The sequence below is a fragment of the Rhynchophorus ferrugineus genome, unplaced genomic scaffold, assembly GCF_030347505.1.
Source record: "Rhynchophorus ferrugineus isolate W39M unplaced genomic scaffold, kcgeb_rfMv2 rfM4, whole genome shotgun sequence".
Lineage (NCBI taxonomy): Eukaryota > Metazoa > Arthropoda > Insecta > Coleoptera > Curculionidae > Rhynchophorus > Rhynchophorus ferrugineus.
Window position 1 is genome coordinate 7,935,648 of NW_027472583.1, and position 18,525 is coordinate 7,954,172.

At 33.1% G+C, this 18,525-nt stretch overlaps 1 protein-coding gene across 2 annotated transcripts in view; it reads left to right on the plus strand.

Annotated features, from left to right (window-relative positions):
* The window catches only part of side-VI (sidestep VI), a 743,337-nt gene extending 727,214 nt beyond the window's left edge, over positions 1–16,123 (plus strand). Inside the window, exons 16-17 of one of the 2 annotated variants that reach the window (XM_076401767.1) lie at positions 8,103–8,145; positions 15,052–15,191. In XM_076401767.1, the coding sequence (XP_076257882.1) occupies positions 8,103–8,135 (33 nt within the window). In that variant the 3' untranslated portion in view covers positions 8,136–8,145; positions 15,052–15,191. Of the gene's footprint in view, positions 1–8,102; positions 8,146–15,051 lie in introns of both variants that reach the window. The other variant, XM_076401766.1, reaches the window with a different exon arrangement.
* Positions 16,124–18,525: the final 2,402 nt, after the last annotated feature.

Genomic DNA, 18,525 nt, shown 5'->3' on the forward strand with positions numbered 1-18,525 from the left:
TCAGCTATTTCATTGTCCCGTCGAACCCATTCATTTCAATCATTTTTAATTGGCGGTACTCGAATAATTGGTCTTTTAAATCTTTGAATTTCTTTCCATAGCGAATAATCTTTGTCTGCTTGTGGGCTTAATTCACTTACATACTTTTGAAAGCAATTCTGTTTATATACTTTAATATTTTGATTCGTCTGATTACTAATTCTATTAAAAGTAGTTTTGTCTGCAGCATTTCTGGTTCTGTGCCATACTCTTCTAGCTTTTCGCCTTTCTTTTATCATTTCTCTAATTTCGAGGGAGTGAAATACTTCATATTCTGATTTCTCTATTGCTATTGGGGCAGCATCTTTTGCAACTGACCGAATTTGTTCAGTTAAATGTTTTGTTTGTGAACAGAAATAGTGACAATACTTATTGAAAAATAATCGTTCCGTTATTGCCACTCAGCAGAAATTGCGTCAAAAATATCCTAATCGTCCAATGCCTCACAAAATCATAATTTATCGTTTAAATGCGAATTTTCGACAGTACGGCATGACAGCAGACAGGGCTCGTTCTGGAAGACAACGGGCGCCACGCAACACTGAATATGTGGCTCTGGTGCACCATAGTGTTGCAGAGTCTCCAAAAACATCAATTCGGAGACGTAGTTCCCGATTACAAATCTCTGCACGCAGATTAAGACGAATTTTGAAAACTGATTTGAAAATGTTCCCATACAAAATTCATTTAGTCTAAAAATTGCTACCAAGAGATCCTAATCAACGAGTTGAGTACAGTATCCTAAGGTTGCCTGGTGAAATTAAAGATTTCTCGTCCAAATTTATAATGAGCGCTGAATCTCACTTTCTTTTCAGTGGCGACATCAATAAACAAAACAGTCAGTTTTGGGGAACACAGAATCCAAAATTAATTCATAAAACATCATTGCATTCACCAAAAACAACTGTATGGTTTGATATTAATGCTGGAAACATCATTGGTCCCTTTTTTTATTACCAAGGTGTTGCAGTTACTGTTACTTCTGAACGGTACCAAGACATGATTCGAACTTTTCTTGTGCTGAAATGGAAGAGCAAGGGCTAGAGGATATATGGTTTCAGCAAGATGAAGCCACAGCATACACAGCTCGTTCGACAATACAATTATTGAATGATTAATTTCGCGAAGTGGCGATTTAGCATGGCCAGTCAGATCTCCATATTTAACAGCACGAGACTTTTTCTTATGGGTTTTTTAAAAATCAAAAGTGTGAATAAGGCCCAAACGATTCAACATCTCAAAGACAATATTCGTCACGAAATTGAAGAAATTCATTCTCTGGTGTTGCAGGATGTCATGAAAAATGCGTTAAAAAGAGCCGAAAGTTGCATAGCGAATCGTTGGTCACCATGTAGCCGATATAATTTTTCAATCATAACGAAAGAAAATGTAAAAACCAAATAAGTTTTTTATGGAAACCAAACTATTCCAAACATAATTAAATTGCTTAAAAACATTAATGAAAGCTATTCATTTCATAATAGTCCCTTTGTAAATTAATAATCGAAAATAATTCATCGCGAATCAATTACGGAGAATTAAAAATGTATCTAGTCGATGTTTATGGTGTACGTCAAAATTTACCGCCGTGTATCAGTCGATTCCGTAATTTTATACTCTCCATTGCGACAACGTAAAATATTTCATTATAAATTCATTAAACCGAAACCGTTATAAATTAAAATCCTATTTACAATTAGCGATACGTCACATTTTATTATCAAAATGTGACCAAACTGAAACAGTAACTGTGGTCTATTTCTATTGGCCGGTTCTCTACCGAATCGGTATTGATTGGCGCGCAACAAATGTTATTCAAAAATTAATTTACATAGGGCCGGTCTAATTTTGGATTCCGTTTTTTCCGGTTTCGTTCTGTTTACATTAATACGTTTTTTTAGTTTATTCATATAGTTTATTTATATCAGTTAAATAGAGAATTTATATACTAGTGAAGTACCAAACAGCTATATTGGCTCCTTGGAAGACAATCCAAAATGCTAATTTACAATAAGATTCTGATCTACAATCATATGTTCAAACCAATATGGCTATATGGTATAGAGCTATGGTACTGTACCCGGGATAGCAGTGTAAAGAAAATTTAGGTATTCCAGAAGAAGGTATTGCGTAACGCAATCGACACACCTTGGTACGTACGCAATGAAAATTTGCATCATGACCTGGAGATTCTTAATGTCAACGAAGAAAATAAATATTCGCTGAAAAACACGAGATCAGGCTACACCTCCATGAAACCCAGAGGCACTTCAGCTACTGCAAGAACGACATTATATTCACAGACTAAAGAAGACTAAATCCTGGGAACTTATGTAATAGTGCGTGAGTGAAGGGGTGTAGGCGTAAGAACGGAGCTATAAATTGTCGCTGGAGAGACTATAGTGTATAAACTGTAATAGTAGTTGTTAGCAGTAAATTAATGGATAGTTTAGGAGATCAATATTTGAGCTAAATCTATACTTCAACAAGGTTCCCTCAAATTGGCACAAAAGAATATTTTCCGTAATAAAAATGTATATGTAAATTATTTATCAAAATTGTCTAAATCTTCATCTTGTTCTTTCTGTTGAAAATGATCAGCCATATCTAACACTTTAAATAGAGTTACTCTCGAAAAAGCGTTCTGATTGGCCAAAAACTCGTTCTAGGAAACAGGAACAAAAATTTGATAAACTAAGTTCTCCCAAAACCCCTCTATTTTTAACTTTCACAAACGTTGTCAAAGATTACAACTTTATCATAACGCTCTAGAGATTCCTAGCAACAAAAGTCATAATCAGCAAAATGGAAGCTATCTCAAAATTAAAATAGGGAACAAAATTCGCATTCTAAAAAGAATCCAACTTCAGAAATGGAGAGCAAGATTTTATTAACAAAAAATTGTAGATCTCCTAACTTGCCCGACCTTGGTTATGAAAGTTAAATAAAAATCAAAATGTTTTACCTACTAAAGCATAGAATGGACAAAACTCTGATTCTTAGTGCATCTGAATCGTCCACATTCCAGCATCCAAATTCACCGTGGAGCGTAAACCCTGAATAATTCCGTTATTTTTATCTTAAATTCTTTAGTTCATCGAAAGAATAATGTTCTCTTAAGATATCTATATAACATACAGAGAGATGCCTTCAAGCTACACTACAATTTTTTTCATTAATTCTTAAAGCCTTCATTACACCTGAAACAGACTCTTTAGAAAATAAACTTGATCACCTCAGACGTATCACCCTCAAATAAATACAGCTTGATGATTACAACTGTTGTCTTCAGGAAACAACAGTTTATATTGACAGAGCACTGACGAAATATAACAACAAAGTCATCTCCAAACAAGACTGGAGCATGTCACAGGTTCCCCGTAACCTCAAAGTTAAAAAGAGTCTATTAAAAATAACACAAATATGCAAGGTCTGTTTGGGTTACGAGTATGGAAAAGTTTACATATATTAGGAGAAGATTTGGGAGAATTAAAAGGACAAGGATAAAAGAGTATCATTCATATGTCTGTAACAGTCAGTTGTTTTAACTGGGTCTGTTTAGCTTCTTCTATATTATACAGAACAATGATAATAACATTAAATAATTGTTTGGGATATGTGAAGAACGAGCAATTACTACGTGAGAGAACTAGTTATATTTCTTCAAATTAGCCTGCGGAAAATGCTATTACTAGGCAGGTATGCTGATACCGACATTAAAATGAAAATCCACCCACCAAAAATTAATGCGCTTTTAACTATTTTTGCTTTTTGAACGTCTGTTTATATAACAATGTTGAAATCCGGAATAGCAACATTTTTATAGCCAAACATTAATTTGGACGTTGTAAAATTGAGATGAAAATCAACAAATACGGCGCGCAATCGAAATTTTAATTCTACGTCAACTTTTACGTTGCCATATTTACATGTTTAAATTGTATCAATTATTTAATAGCTTGGTTGAAAGCTTTAAGGTATCTTCTATATATGTCACTTATCTTTGTACCATGCCGCATACACATTTATCTTTAATGCTGAAATATAGTCTATTCAAAGTTATTTTGTGCATACGTCAACTAAATTTGTGACGTCAAAACGTCGCAATGTTGCCGCATCAATTCTTTGACTTTAACATTGGCTTTGACATACGACAAAATTCTAATCTAAATAACATAATTGAACAAAAATATTATCAAATATATGTTATTTTAACATTATAGTATATCTAAAAACTACAGTTAATTATACAGCCATAATAGTTTATAGGTTATAGTTATAACCTCTTATCGCTATTGCTTTCAAGAATTTTGCATACGTCTGACACTGGACGACTTAGACAGGCTGATTCATTTAGGTGTTCGAACTAGTCAGACAGCCATGTGTATTGTATAACTAGAATAAAATGAGAAGGAAAATATTGTCTGATTATAAAACGTTCTCCCACGCTTTGGAGCGGGTTCATCGTGTGCAGTTCACTCGGATGACTGTCGATTGGACTTCGCAATGAACTGATGGAGCTACGTTTCATCCATTGTCACACATCGATGCAAAAACTCGGGTTTATTGCGCTTGGTCATCTTCAAATACTGCTCCGAATCTCATCATTGTTTTTGGTCAAAAGTGAGCTCGTGCGGCACACAACTTTCTCCTAGCCAAACATTTGTGAATGATATGATGTTGATATCTTTAGAATGTTGTCACTCGAAATCATTTTATGGATTTTTTTAATGTTTTCGTCGGTAACAACCTCTTTTGGGCGTCCACTGCGCTCACCGTCTTCGATGGTCATTTCATCAGGTCTAAACTTAATATACCAATCCTTGATGGTCAATTTTTCTGGGAAATTCCATTTTTTTCGCAGTTACAAAAGTTGCTTCACTCAAAATGCTAAAATTAACAAACTATTGATCCGAGAGCTGTCAAATTTATACACGCATCTTTTGATTGTTTTTGGCGCTAACTAGAAAACATATGTATTTAATTCTAGTAGTGCAAGCCATGTGTCAGGCCGGGGACTTTTCAATTGACCTGTTAATTTTCGTAAATCTCTTAGAGTTATCTATAAATTCATCGTGTTTTGTTTTGGTACCACCGTAGAGGACTAGAACATATTAAAAACGTGTACTTATCAATTATTTGTTTCTCAACTCATCCAAACAAACCCACAACAACGCGTGATCGGCTACAACTAGTAACTAAACGAAAACAAATAAAAATTAAAGGATTAAGCGGAGATTTATTCAGTCGAATTTTATTGAGTGGAAGTGGAAGGGGGGGGGGGAGGTCACGAACACAAAAAGATAGCCGGTAACGTCAGCTATATTGCGAACAAATAAATAAACGCATACGGGCGCCAATAAAATATTGTTATTGAATAAAATGTTACGGACTATCGAAAAAAGCGTGCAAGTCCGTAATTTAATTTATCGTTATGGATTCGGGCCGCGAGGGGGCGCGGTACGGCTGCAAATATTCCGTGGCGCCGTCGAAATTTTAATGAAAATATTATCCGTAACACGACCGGACTAAAACTTAATTAAAAGTTAGAACGAAAACATCATTTCTGATTTTTATTAAATGAAACGGGCCGCATCGATCGTACGCTGTTTCCATTTCTATGCATTGTTCGATTATCAACTTTTAATATTTGTTGGTATTGTTTTCTATTTGGGGTATTAGTCCGACGAGAAATGTATGTACAGACTATCCAAAGTTGTTTTGTACAGACGTCATCTAAATTTATGACGTCAAGACGTCGCAATGTTGCAGTATCAAACTCTGAGTTTCATTTCCGTTTGGCTTTGACATACAACGAAATTCTAATCTAAATAAAACAAAAATACTGTTTTCAAATATAACTTATTTTAACATTATTGTGGATCTAATGCAAATATTATCGAAGGACTTAAAACTACAATTAAGTACACAGTTAAAATAGTTTGTAGGTTAGGATCGTGTTTGATTATATTTACATTGAACTCTTTTCGATACCGCATATGAGTTAGAGTTCTAGGCGCGCTTGTAGTTGTATCCCCTGGATATCAACAGCGGAGATTATTAACAACTGTATATCCAAGTAATATATTTTACTTTCATTAGAGAACATATGTACCTTTTTACCTTAATTCTTGTGTCCTTCGGTACAATATTTCTTTCTACAAGACATTTTGATATCACTGTATTTCTCCTTCCTTTGTTCTGTTTAGACCTGTATACATCTTTCTTGATAAAACTAGATTTAATCACTGCATTCTCCTTAATGCAAAGCCATATCTACAAAACCATTTAACCACACATTAATTGAATCATATCATATTCAGAAAGTTTCATTCAAGTAAATAAATAAGCTGTTAATTTCTAATCTATCTAACATTTGTTCACAATTCCATCATTTGTCAATTTATTCTTCATTGTGTCTGAGTGAGTTCATCCAAACCGAAGATGTTTCCACTGTTTCCAGCATGAAGTACAATATATCTGCCATGAATTATTTATAAATGTTATGGTTAATGAAACCTAATCAATTATTATTCAAACGTTTACCTTTTTCAAGCAACTTTTGTTGTCATAACACTATTTATATTATCACCTTGCCATGAGTGACCATTGAGTATATTGGTCTCATTCTGAAATATTCCTTCCGGAAATAATAAACCTTCCTTTATTTTATTATATTTTTTTAAAACGTATTCTTTAAAAAAACAATATCCGAAAGTTCCATTAGACCTCTTCGATAATTTTCGGACTAACAATTTCCACTGAAATAATTGTATTAAATTAGGTTTATATTGAAAAACTAGTCACTGTTTTATGCATTTCATATACATTTTCATATTTCATTTTATACGTCAACCGCTTCCTATGAGGACGGGTCTTTTTCCGTAAATTCAAAAATCATATTGTTCAATTTTTGAAATATATCAGTGACCGTACCATACAGCAACTACAACTGGTTAAAACATATTTTCAATAAAAATCACTGCAAATTAATATTTAACAGTAAAAATGTTTACCTCTCAAACTCGAACGAATTTTACTGGTAAGGGGAGGCCTCTATTATCTCGTTCCCTTTCAAAGTATGTTGACTGATCAGATACGCAATATGTTCTATCTGGCTTCGGAATTTTCAATCAGAGTAATAATAAACAACGATTTGAAATTTATCTAAACAAGCAAAGTATTGAGATAACATTTGCCGGTTTATAATCCCTTATCACTATTGTTTTGAACAATTTTGCATACCACACATAGGTCACACACCAGAGTTGCCACCAAGAGCCAGCAGAAATCACTTTCGGTGGCGTTTATGTATGATTCAAGTTATCCATAGATGATAACCACACATCAGTAACTCCGGCCACTTTGGCGTTAGTTTCTTGTATATAACGGCGTTATAATTTATATTTATAACTGCAACCATAAAACTGGTATCTTTGATCTAACACAATTTAAGAATTATCGGAACGTGTAATATTAATTAATTTAATAAATAATGGTAATAAAAAGAGAAAACTGGAATATTCTCTGAACAAACGCGCCCTTTGATAAAACTCAGGTTTGGCGGCACATCACATAGTAAAATAAACTGAATGCGAAAAAGGTAGTGACTCTGAACGTAGCGTCTTTACAAATGAACTATTAGGAAGTTCTAGCGTCCCGTGGACGTGTTAAGATATCACATCTGGCAACCCCACCCCCGAAGAAATCAACAATATTGCCATTCATGATAATTATTTATGTTCCTATGTATTCACAAAGGCGACAACTTCTACAATTAAATAGAAGCTACAAACCAGCCTAGTTTCTTTACAATAACGTTCAAATCTTTATTAAAAAACATAAACGACCTAAAATTAAAAGGTCTAAACTGTAGAACTACCAAATAGAATTCTAAGTGCCATAGGTACATGTATTTGTCCGTGTTTTAGGAAAAAGGAATATCGAGAAAATATAACTCAGTTTTTACATTAGCTAATATTAAACTAATGTACCCATTACTAAACTATATAAACATGTATTTTTATATTATTTTACAGTTTAATTTTTATTTTTTATTTTAGGGTACATACAAGGCTATATCTGATATATATTAATCGCTTTTTTGTAAGTACTGGGTCCTGGTTAATAACTTTTCCTATGCAGAGTGGGTTGGAAATATTTTAAATTTCCTGATGCCTTCTTGCTTGCATGAATGAATACTGCATTAATTCTTTAGTTAGCAGAAATAAATTAAGAAAATGTTAGCGTCGGTTTTTTTTTTAAATATAAAGTCAATTTTATTCATACAGTACTCTCAAGCTAGTATAGTAATAAACAGATTTACAAAAGAATACAAGCATCACAGCGTCCTGCTTAGTCACCAGATTCAGCATCTTCTGATAGCTGGTCCTTGTCACATCTCCAAAAATGTTTAGTGAAAAATTACTATCAAAAAGAGACGTACAAAACTATTTAGGATTCAGAAATTGTAAAATAGTTGTATTAAATAAGTGTATTAAATGTAACTGTAGCTAAATGTACACCTATACAACATTTTGAACAATATAATACAAAATAGCTTCATGATAATAATATCAGTTCTTGTCAATCATTAATTTTTACCTGTAAAATACTCATAAAATATGTTCTTAGGCAAATTAGGACCACAGTTGATATTAGGAAATGATTAAGGAACAGTAATTTTCAATTAAACTCGTCGATCCAAACCTTGATATACTATTGATACTCACAAATATTAGCTATCGCTAAAATACTTAGTGATAAGTATCAGAAACTTTAGCATAATATCGAAATATAAAAGGCAATATAATCTTAATTCTTATTTTAAACAGAATCTAGAAACTATTATACTCTGTTAAGGGAGAATCCTTTTTGTAAAACAAAATTGACCAAATTTCCACCCACTCATTAACTAAACTAATCTAAACATTAATAAATAATAATAAATGCATCCCTAATGGTTAACCAAATCGCACACTATAAAAACACCCACCTAATATGATTTACACTCTTTAAAACTGAAGCTTTTAAAAGGAAACGCTAACGCGAAACATTTTAACACTAATTCCAACAACGCGTCTTTCAATGTCGGCTTTGTGTATTTCCCTCGGTTTCCGAATAAATTAAAATTTCATAAATGAAAATACAAGCCGGAAACTGTTGCATGTTTTTCTAAAAGGAACATTAATATGGAATTATTCGATCTATCAGCAAAAAAAAAACACTGCATTTGCCACGATTATTTTTTGTTTGTTTACGAAATCTTTTGTTATTAATAAATGTATCTATACGATAATTTATTTATTTGTTTAACACTTTATTATAGCTTTAAATTGGTATTCTTTTATATGTATTTTAACGCCTCCTTTTACCAACTATGGGTTTATCTGAGCTAGACCTACGGTTTAACGTGGGCTCCGAACCACGGTCTTCTCCATTAAGCCTACTGACTGGCGAGTTACCAACTTAGAAATCATCCCAGAAAACATCCGGTCTTACCCAGCCTGGTTACTGGCGTGACTGGGATCAATTTCCTTGTCGGATTTTGCACTCTTGCCTAGAACAATCACAAAGGTTAAACAATCGCAAACATAAATTTACGACCACGCCCCGGCAGGATTCGAACCCGCAACTATCGCAACAGTCGGTTGGCCGTCCTGTAGCCTTTACCACTGCGCCAACTAAGCCGGCTTAAATTGGTATTATTACGTATACTATTATACTGTCCGGCGTATACGAGGTTGACTCATTAAGTATCAATATTAGAAAGAAATATTTACAAGTTTTATACAATTTGGCCATTTTTCATTCAGCAATCGACAAGGATCACGATTCTACAAATTACAGCTGTTCACAAGAAGAAGACATTCTTTTACCATATATAATTTTACAAATAACAAAAGTCCAACAAATGTTGCACCAACTTTAAAATACAGGTAAGTCAATTCAGTAGAACAGAGATATCATATCAACCATCTTGAAAGAAGTAGTTTCGAGAAAAACACAATTGAAAATTTAGTTCTTACGTAAATAATTTAAATTCATTAATTTATTAAATTCAATAAAAACCTGGAATCTTCACCAAATTGGTTCTTTATTAATTTTTATTTGATGGGTCGACTTCCGCAATAGCTTCGTTCGAACGCTTTTCTTACCAATTCTTCTATATGGTTCCGAGACTTGGACCTTACTTGGTTGGAGTCTGAAATAATGCTTATTCTATGAGAGACATTTTGGGCTTAACATCTATGTCAACGTTTTCAATATGTATTGAATTTTACTTATATTATATTCACTAACGAGATCTAAAGCTTTTACTGTATTTAATATTCTGACTAAAACATCTATATCTAGGAGCTGGAGAACCTCAGTATTGATGTGCTGATAGAGCCTCTGTTCATATCTTTGGGCCTAGTCCTTGATAACGTTATCGACACTTTCTACCTTCATATCGTTATGCAGATGGTCGTTACGAATGTACCATGGAGCATCAACAATATCTGGCAGAAATTTATTTTCGTATATTTATATGATATTTATATTTCTTTGGCTAGTACAATCACACATTTAGACACCACACTGGTTTCAAGACTTGTTTGTACACACAAGCTTATCATATACTGAGAGCGCCAATTATCTACCCAATAATCAGTACATTTTTAGTTGTTAAGCTTGAGTTTTTCGCATTTTTCGTTAACGTTTATGTCGTGCCAAGATATTTGGCTGTATATATAGTTGCCTGTGTTATTATTTTATATGAACTGATTTATTTTGATTCATTCTGATACTCTATTCTGTCCAGCATTGTATTTCGACAAAAGCTGCTTGTAGCTCATCGGTTGATTCAGTGTTGTTATCTCCAATGGCTAGGTCATCTGCAAATGTAACAAAAATATTTTTATTGGGTGTAGGCACGTCCCGAATGTACAACAGATAAAGAACTGGTCCCAATACACTTGCCTGTAGTACAACTGCTTGTGTTTTCCTCAAGTCACAACAGAAATGCTCTTGTTCTGAAGTATCGGTTAATTATCTATGACTTGTCCATTTTTGTCAGAGAGAAGCAATTTAATCTTAAATCTGAAAACTGTAATATTGAGGTCATGCAATGCCCAGGGCAAATTCTAAATATTCAAATTCAAATTCAGAGACACATACATATATTATAAAATTATGATTGGATTTCCTCACCTCTGTGGTGAAATCATGTAGGTAATCACCAACTACGGCGAGATTTAGTAAAGAATACTCCTGCGACACCAACAGCAGCATATTAGTTGAGAAGTAGACACCCTACCCGAGTGCCGTTTATGGATTAATGATGATGATGATGATGATGACAATGAAATTCTAAAAACTAAAAACAATTATGTATCTCTCGATAATTGTTGATCGCCCCTCGTAGAGAAATATGAAACTATTTTTTTGTAACAGCTTAAAATGGAAAAGGTAGACAGAGCACGTGAGTTCTGGAAAGTTTCGTGCTCGAAACGGCACCGTAGTGGAAAAAAACCTGTAGGTGAGAAATTTGGTATAAGGAGGACGATGGATGATCGAAGGAAAATCGTTAAAGGACCTTTCAGTTTCGCATTATTCCGAACGGGGATTATCGAATATGAAAAATGCCCTGGCGGCATAAAAACGATATAGTTGCCGTTTTAGCATTCCTCGTCGACAGCCGTTCTTTCAGCAAAGACACCTCATATGCAAATGGGCCCGGGGTGGTGTATGTGACGGTATGAATATTGAACAGCAGACGAGGTTACTTTGCATGCCGGGTATTTTGCAATTTTTTAGTTCGAAATTTATACAAGGATAACATTGTCGACGTCGAAGTCTTTCCGTTAGTTCCATATCCATTAGATAACGTCAATATATGCAGATGGTAAACGACAGTAACATTAACAAACTTACCGGAGACATATACCCGGTTGTTTAATAAGTTTTGTTTCAGATCTCATCCAAAATTATACACCAAATATATGACGAGGGAAAAAGTTATTTTCGATTTTTTTTCGTGCTTTTGAAAGTGAATTTATTCCTATAAATTTAAAACACTAATTAATAATGATAGACGTGCCGTTTTAATATAATTTATGACACAATTTATGTAATGATAGACTTTTAATCGCTTCTAATCATTTGTTTCAAAAATGGTTCCATTTCGTATAGTTTCAGCAGCAGTTTAAAAATAAAAACTCTTCTCATTTATCCTTCTTTCTTCTCTTTACATTGTTAAGCTTATTTTTATTATCTTTCTCCTATGTTTTACGTTTTCCGTTCGCCATATCCTTGCCTTTTGTTATCATCGTCATCTGAATGTCCTCTCCACGTTTTCTTCCCATCAATCGTTGGTTGAATACATTTATACAATCCTTCCGATTAAGTGTTCCATAACCATATCTGCCGACCCGTTTTTAATTTATAATATTTTATTTTTACTGTTTTGCCCCTTTCTCATGATCATCGTGATCTATTTTAACATGAACTAGGTGACATGTTGCGCCATCTTGTTATACAACTCCCTCATCTCTAAGTAACTCAATTCAGTAACGTATATAATGGTTTGGGCACGGCACCGACCTCAAACTAATTTTTATTTAATTACATTTATTCACTTTACTGAGTTTCTTATGTATTTTTTGAATTCGGTTCAATTTTTTTTTTTTTTTTGGTAAAAGTATTTTATTTTTCTCATTTTAGTGTTATATATTTACTCAATAAATAACGCAACTATTTTATTAAGTATTACAATGGATAGCCCAAGTGAAGGTACAGCCCGTATGACGAAAAATAGAAATAAAGAAACAATAACTGATAATAAAGAATGTTTCAGGCACTGAGGCCCGCTACCTGGTCTAGGTGATTTGGCAAATGTTCCAGCCAAACTAGAAAAAAGTTGCTGCTCTATTGAGAATCGAACTCGCGACCTCCGCGTGTGAGCTTAACGTTAACGTAACTATAACATCATAGAAAGAGTTGTGTGCCCATTGTGTTTCTACGACTTCTCGTATGATATGGTTAGTGCTTAAAAAGCAAACTGAATGGTTTTTACACTGAACTACTTCCGATTTTTCGTCATATCAGTTAAATAATAAAACATTGTACGTACCTTTAAAATTTGAGGTTTTCCCTCGATCCCCCCGCCCCTCCTTCGATCATCTTATTCTAACTTGGTTCCAATTGAACCGCCTCGGAAGGGCACTCTTTCGAATAAAAACGAACTTTGGAAATTAGTCTATAATTGACGGAGAAATCGGTGAATACATTAAAGAAATATATATATATACAGCCGAATATAGAACTCCTTTTTTGAAGTCGGCTAATGAACTTTTGGGTCTTATTTAGATTACATACCAATAGGGTTATTTGTACGCACAGATCATTTAGAATAAAAATAATGTCATGGACAATGGAAGACCAATTGACAATGGAACAATTTAATGACCCATACTGTGTAATTCATATTTCGAACAGATAAATAGGTACAATTTTCGAGCGTTACTTAAGCCTCAATCTTCATGCTAAATATAACTCATACGCCAGCTGTCAATATCACTCATAGAAAACAATATTGGCCACTTGATAATTATGTATATACAAAAACTAATTAATTACGCACTTGTATGTATTCTGATCCTTGTTTGTTCATCAAAACATTTTTCATAATTTCTAACAGGTGTTCAAGCAGTAGTTCTTGGAATACCATTGTTTGTCATTCATATCAAAATTGCCACTTTTAATATGTTGAACTTGAAAACGACAATTAAGATCACCATAAGTTTCTAAAAGTATTTGATGAGCTCCGGTAACAGATTTCTTCGAATCAAACAGCAGGAGTTAGGAATGTCAAAATTATAGTTTTGAGCATATCATGATTTCTGAAAACTGGAAACCTAATTAAGAATTTGTATCGAAATATCAAACCAATCAAAAACGTTTAGGTTAGATGGTTTAAAAATTATTTAAATTAATACTTGGTATTTTCGTCAGTAAATATCACTAATCAAAATACATGCAAGTACCTAACATTAATGTTATCTTTTATGAAGCTATATTAATATAAGCATACACTCTTATGCATATCATGGCAAAAGATATCTGTAGAAGTCATGACTGTCGAAAAAGTAAAAGTAGCGGTCAAGAAGATCTACAAATTGACTAGAAACTTTTTTTGACTAGAAAGTTTTGCGTTGCGGCGAAATGACAAAAATCTAATTATATCAATTGACGGATGCCCGATTCATCAAGCAGAATCAGTCAACTCTACTGTTTAGTCGGAAGATACTCTCAATTTGACCTAAAATAGAGTGGTTTATCAGTCAATCATAAAGCCAATTTGGACCTATAGGGTGCAATTATGGGGTTGTACTAAAACATCAAATCAACTAGTAATCCAACGTACCGAAAACAAAGTGCTACGATTGATTACCAATATTCATCGCTACGTAACCAATGAAGAGCCTGTAATCAAAATCAAATGGATACACGAAGTGATCTAAGATTTCGCCTTACGTGGAAGCAATACAGCTACTGGACAACACGCAGGAAATCAGAAGATTGAAGCTAACCAAACAACACGAACTTATTTAGTGTATTAGTGTATTCTTAACTTTAGCTTAAGTAATTTAGTTTTAATTTGGAATATACATACTAATAAATGAGTCGCGTACTCGCTTTGCTTGTGAATGAATACAAGTACAACAGAACAGTAGTAATAAATTAATTTGTAAATTAAGATTGCACTAAGATTATCTGAATGTAAGATGTAATTAATAAAAAACCTGTTCTGCTGCAAAATAAAGAACTAAAGACTTGAGATATGATAACAGATATCGCTGATCAAAATATATACAAGCACCTGATATTAGTGACATCTTTTATCAATCAATCTTACTATAAGCATAAGGTAAATAAAAAGCATGAAATAATCAATGTCACTTGCATTCAATAACGCCTTCCTTAGTTTAGCATAATGTGCTTCGACACTGACTAGACTTCTTTTTTCAGGGAACTAACAACGAAGTCGTCTACGCCGAACTCCAGCTCGCCCGACCATGCTCCCTGGACCCAATCAAGAACGGCGTCCAGCACTACTCCCCCAGCCAGCAGCAACAGTACGCGACCATTCGCAAAGGCGACGACTCCTCCACCATCTACACCCAAATAGACCACGGCAGGCGGGTCCCACCCCCACCTCTCGCTAACAACAGAACGTCGCCCATGGTGTCCCCGGTCACCTCGATCTTCCCCACGTCCAAGCCAGGACTCTATCATCGGGAGGTGGTCACCGTGCGAACGCCGCTGATGGGCTGTCAGCAGGAGAGCTGCGTCTAAGGGCCGCTCTTTCGCCGTCACCGTTCTAGGTTAACTTCTATATAGGTTCCCTTCCAAATGTACAATGTACAATGATTGTAAGTGTTGTATTGTCTTTAATGGGCATTGTTTTTTTGCTAATTGTGTACAGAATGTTTCACGACGCATCACCAAAGAATAACTTGGAAAATAAAGAGTTGCAGGAGTTCACATTGGTGTACTTGTGGACACTAATTGCAATGTTAAATGAATATTTCCCGTTCAGCATTGCAATATTCAATGCAATTTCAATTTAGTTTTGTTCACACAATGGAAGAATCCATCACAGGTAACATTAGTATGGTGCCGGTGACGTTATTTACCGTCACTAATCAGCATTCACCTAAATATGATAAATTGTTAATGTCAGTAATATTAAAACTTCCTCCAATCTTCAGTTCCTTCTATAATCTGATTCTCCCCTATAGCTCAATCATTTCCTAAAAGGCTTTTCTCAAAAATGAACCTCTTTTCAATTATATATAATCAGTTTCATCAATCATTTGAAATTTTTTGTTTTATATTTTAATTGCCTAGCTTCTAATAATTCATATCGAAAATTGGCTGAAGATTAAACTTAAAATATCTATATCGATCGTTAAGACAATGTTTCGACTGAATTCTACATGCATATAATTAATCAAAACTATCTTTAAATTAAAAACTATATTAAGAATCAATCTGTCAAACAATCGGTTATTCTTGTTCTTGATATAGAAGCAAAAAATTAAAATAATTTTTGTATTCCTAAAAACTCTTATTGGCAAAGTATATAAAGCGTAGCAACAAGCAATTGTGATATATAATGAATATGAAATATTTAGAATCAAAGTATGTTATCAAAGATGATGAGAAAAAAGCTATTATAATGAAAAAAATAATATAATAAAACATTCCACGAGTTCCATGATTCTTAAAGAAAGTTTATATAGTCTATTCAAGGTTTTTTTGTACATACATCATCAAAATGTTTAATGTATTGCCCGCTGCAATTTGTAAGTTCGTTTCAAAATCAGACAATTTTCCTTATCATTTTATTCAAGTTAAAAAGAGACACAATGCTACCTGATTAGTTCGAACGCGTAAATGAATGAGTCTGTCAAAATCGTCCAGTTTTCAGACGTATGCAAAATTATATATAAATAGATATACTATAATGTTAAAATAAATTATATTTGATAACATTTTTGTTCAATTATTTTATTTAGATTAGAATTTTGTTTTATGTCAAAGCCAAACTCAAAGTTGATACGGTAACATTGCGGCGTTTTGACGTCACAAATTTAGATGACGTATGTACAAAATAACTTTGAACTAGGCTCTTGTTATATTTGTGGGCTTACCTTTCAAAATTGCGTATTTTATCTTCTTCAATTCCTTTCATTCCATCCCCTTTTTCTGCTTTGTTACATACCACTACTTTTTGTTCATTATTTACTCTTACTTTTCTTATTCCTTCTACCCCTTTCCTCTGTTTTCCTATGTTTCTACCATTGTACTTCTTCCAAATTATCTCTCTTCCTTTCTTTCCAATAAACTTCTTATCTTAATATTTCTTAATCTTAAATTTCTATATCAATATTTTGTTATTCTTTACCTTTTCAAAATAATTACATAATTTTTAATATAACATATTTTACCACAACAATATAACTATAATTTCCATTCAATCATTCAGTATTTCTAAATATTTGTTCTATTGAATTAGCCTACACCAACAAGAAACTTGAAAATTAAATTAATGTTTTATGTTGTTCTATTAGTAAGATAATGTTTCTGCTGAATAATATATGGAACTATTATATAAATAACCAAACCTACCTTTAAACAGAGAAACTATATTAAAAATCAATCCGTTCTTCAATCTGCAATGATCATGTTTTTCCAAAGCCAATATAGTAACCAAAATGGGAAATATGTATTTCTAATAATTGCATTACCAAAGTACATAAAGTCTAGTAAGAGGCAATGAATATTTAAAATCAATAATAATACACCTCTAAAAGTATTACTCTTTGTTCTTGAAGAAAGAACTTATTTTGATAAAGAATAGGATTTGGTAAAGAGTACTGTACTAGTAATTCTAAAGAAGCTTTATAACATAAATCCTTTCCAGTGAACCAGCTTTAACTAGGCTATTTCATATTTTTAAATCCTTTAATTTCGTCCTCCTTATTGTGTCTTACTGCTTTTTATTTCATCTTATTTTTTCTACCCCTTTCTTTTGTTTTCCTCGATTTCTTCCATTGCAGTTCTTCCAAATTCTCTGTCTCTTTCCATTTTTAATCAACTTCTTATCGTTAGTTATTTTCTTACACTGTGGCTTCTATCAGATATTGTTTTAGTAATTTTTTAATATATCTATATTAACATTTCGTTACTCTTTACTTTTGTTATCATGCATTTTTTTTAATCATCCACTCCTCCGTTTTGTAATTTATATCACCTCCTTCTTTTTAAGAATTTAATCAATATTTTCTCTCGCTTCTCTAACTCCAAATATCACCAGGATGTTTTCCTTTTCTTCTCTCTCCATTTAATGTCGTTATTTTATTTATTTCATTATTGAAAAAATATATGTATGGGAATATTTGTTAAATACAGCCAGCTGTTCTTTTTTCAAGTTATTTGTTATACAAATGATGTCAACTTCGATGTAATTTTTTTTGTATCGAATGTAAATATGTATGACTTTTAATGGTCTTTTTTTTCCAAATGCATGAGCCGATGCTAAAGCGGTTTTGTGTATCCGCTAAAGCGATGCAGATATACATATTTGTGCAAACCCATACGTTTTATTTTTTGCCGTATTTATTATTTTTTTATTTCGCCAAAAATCAATATGCAAATTTCCATCGGTTCAGTCACAGAGTTATTCCACGGTGCTGCGCTGCTAATGAAACGTTGTGTATATGAGCGCGTGTAAAATATATGAAATATCGATACAAATCTTTTACAAATAATAAAATAAAATACCCAGCAATAACATATACTCTGACTTCACCAGAACTATTAAAGTTATTGCATAGATGATTAGATAAGGCCACGGTTTGATCGTAATGTGAAGAAAAAAAAACATTTGTATCGATTCTCCATTACCAGTTGGACACTTATTGAATATATCAACCA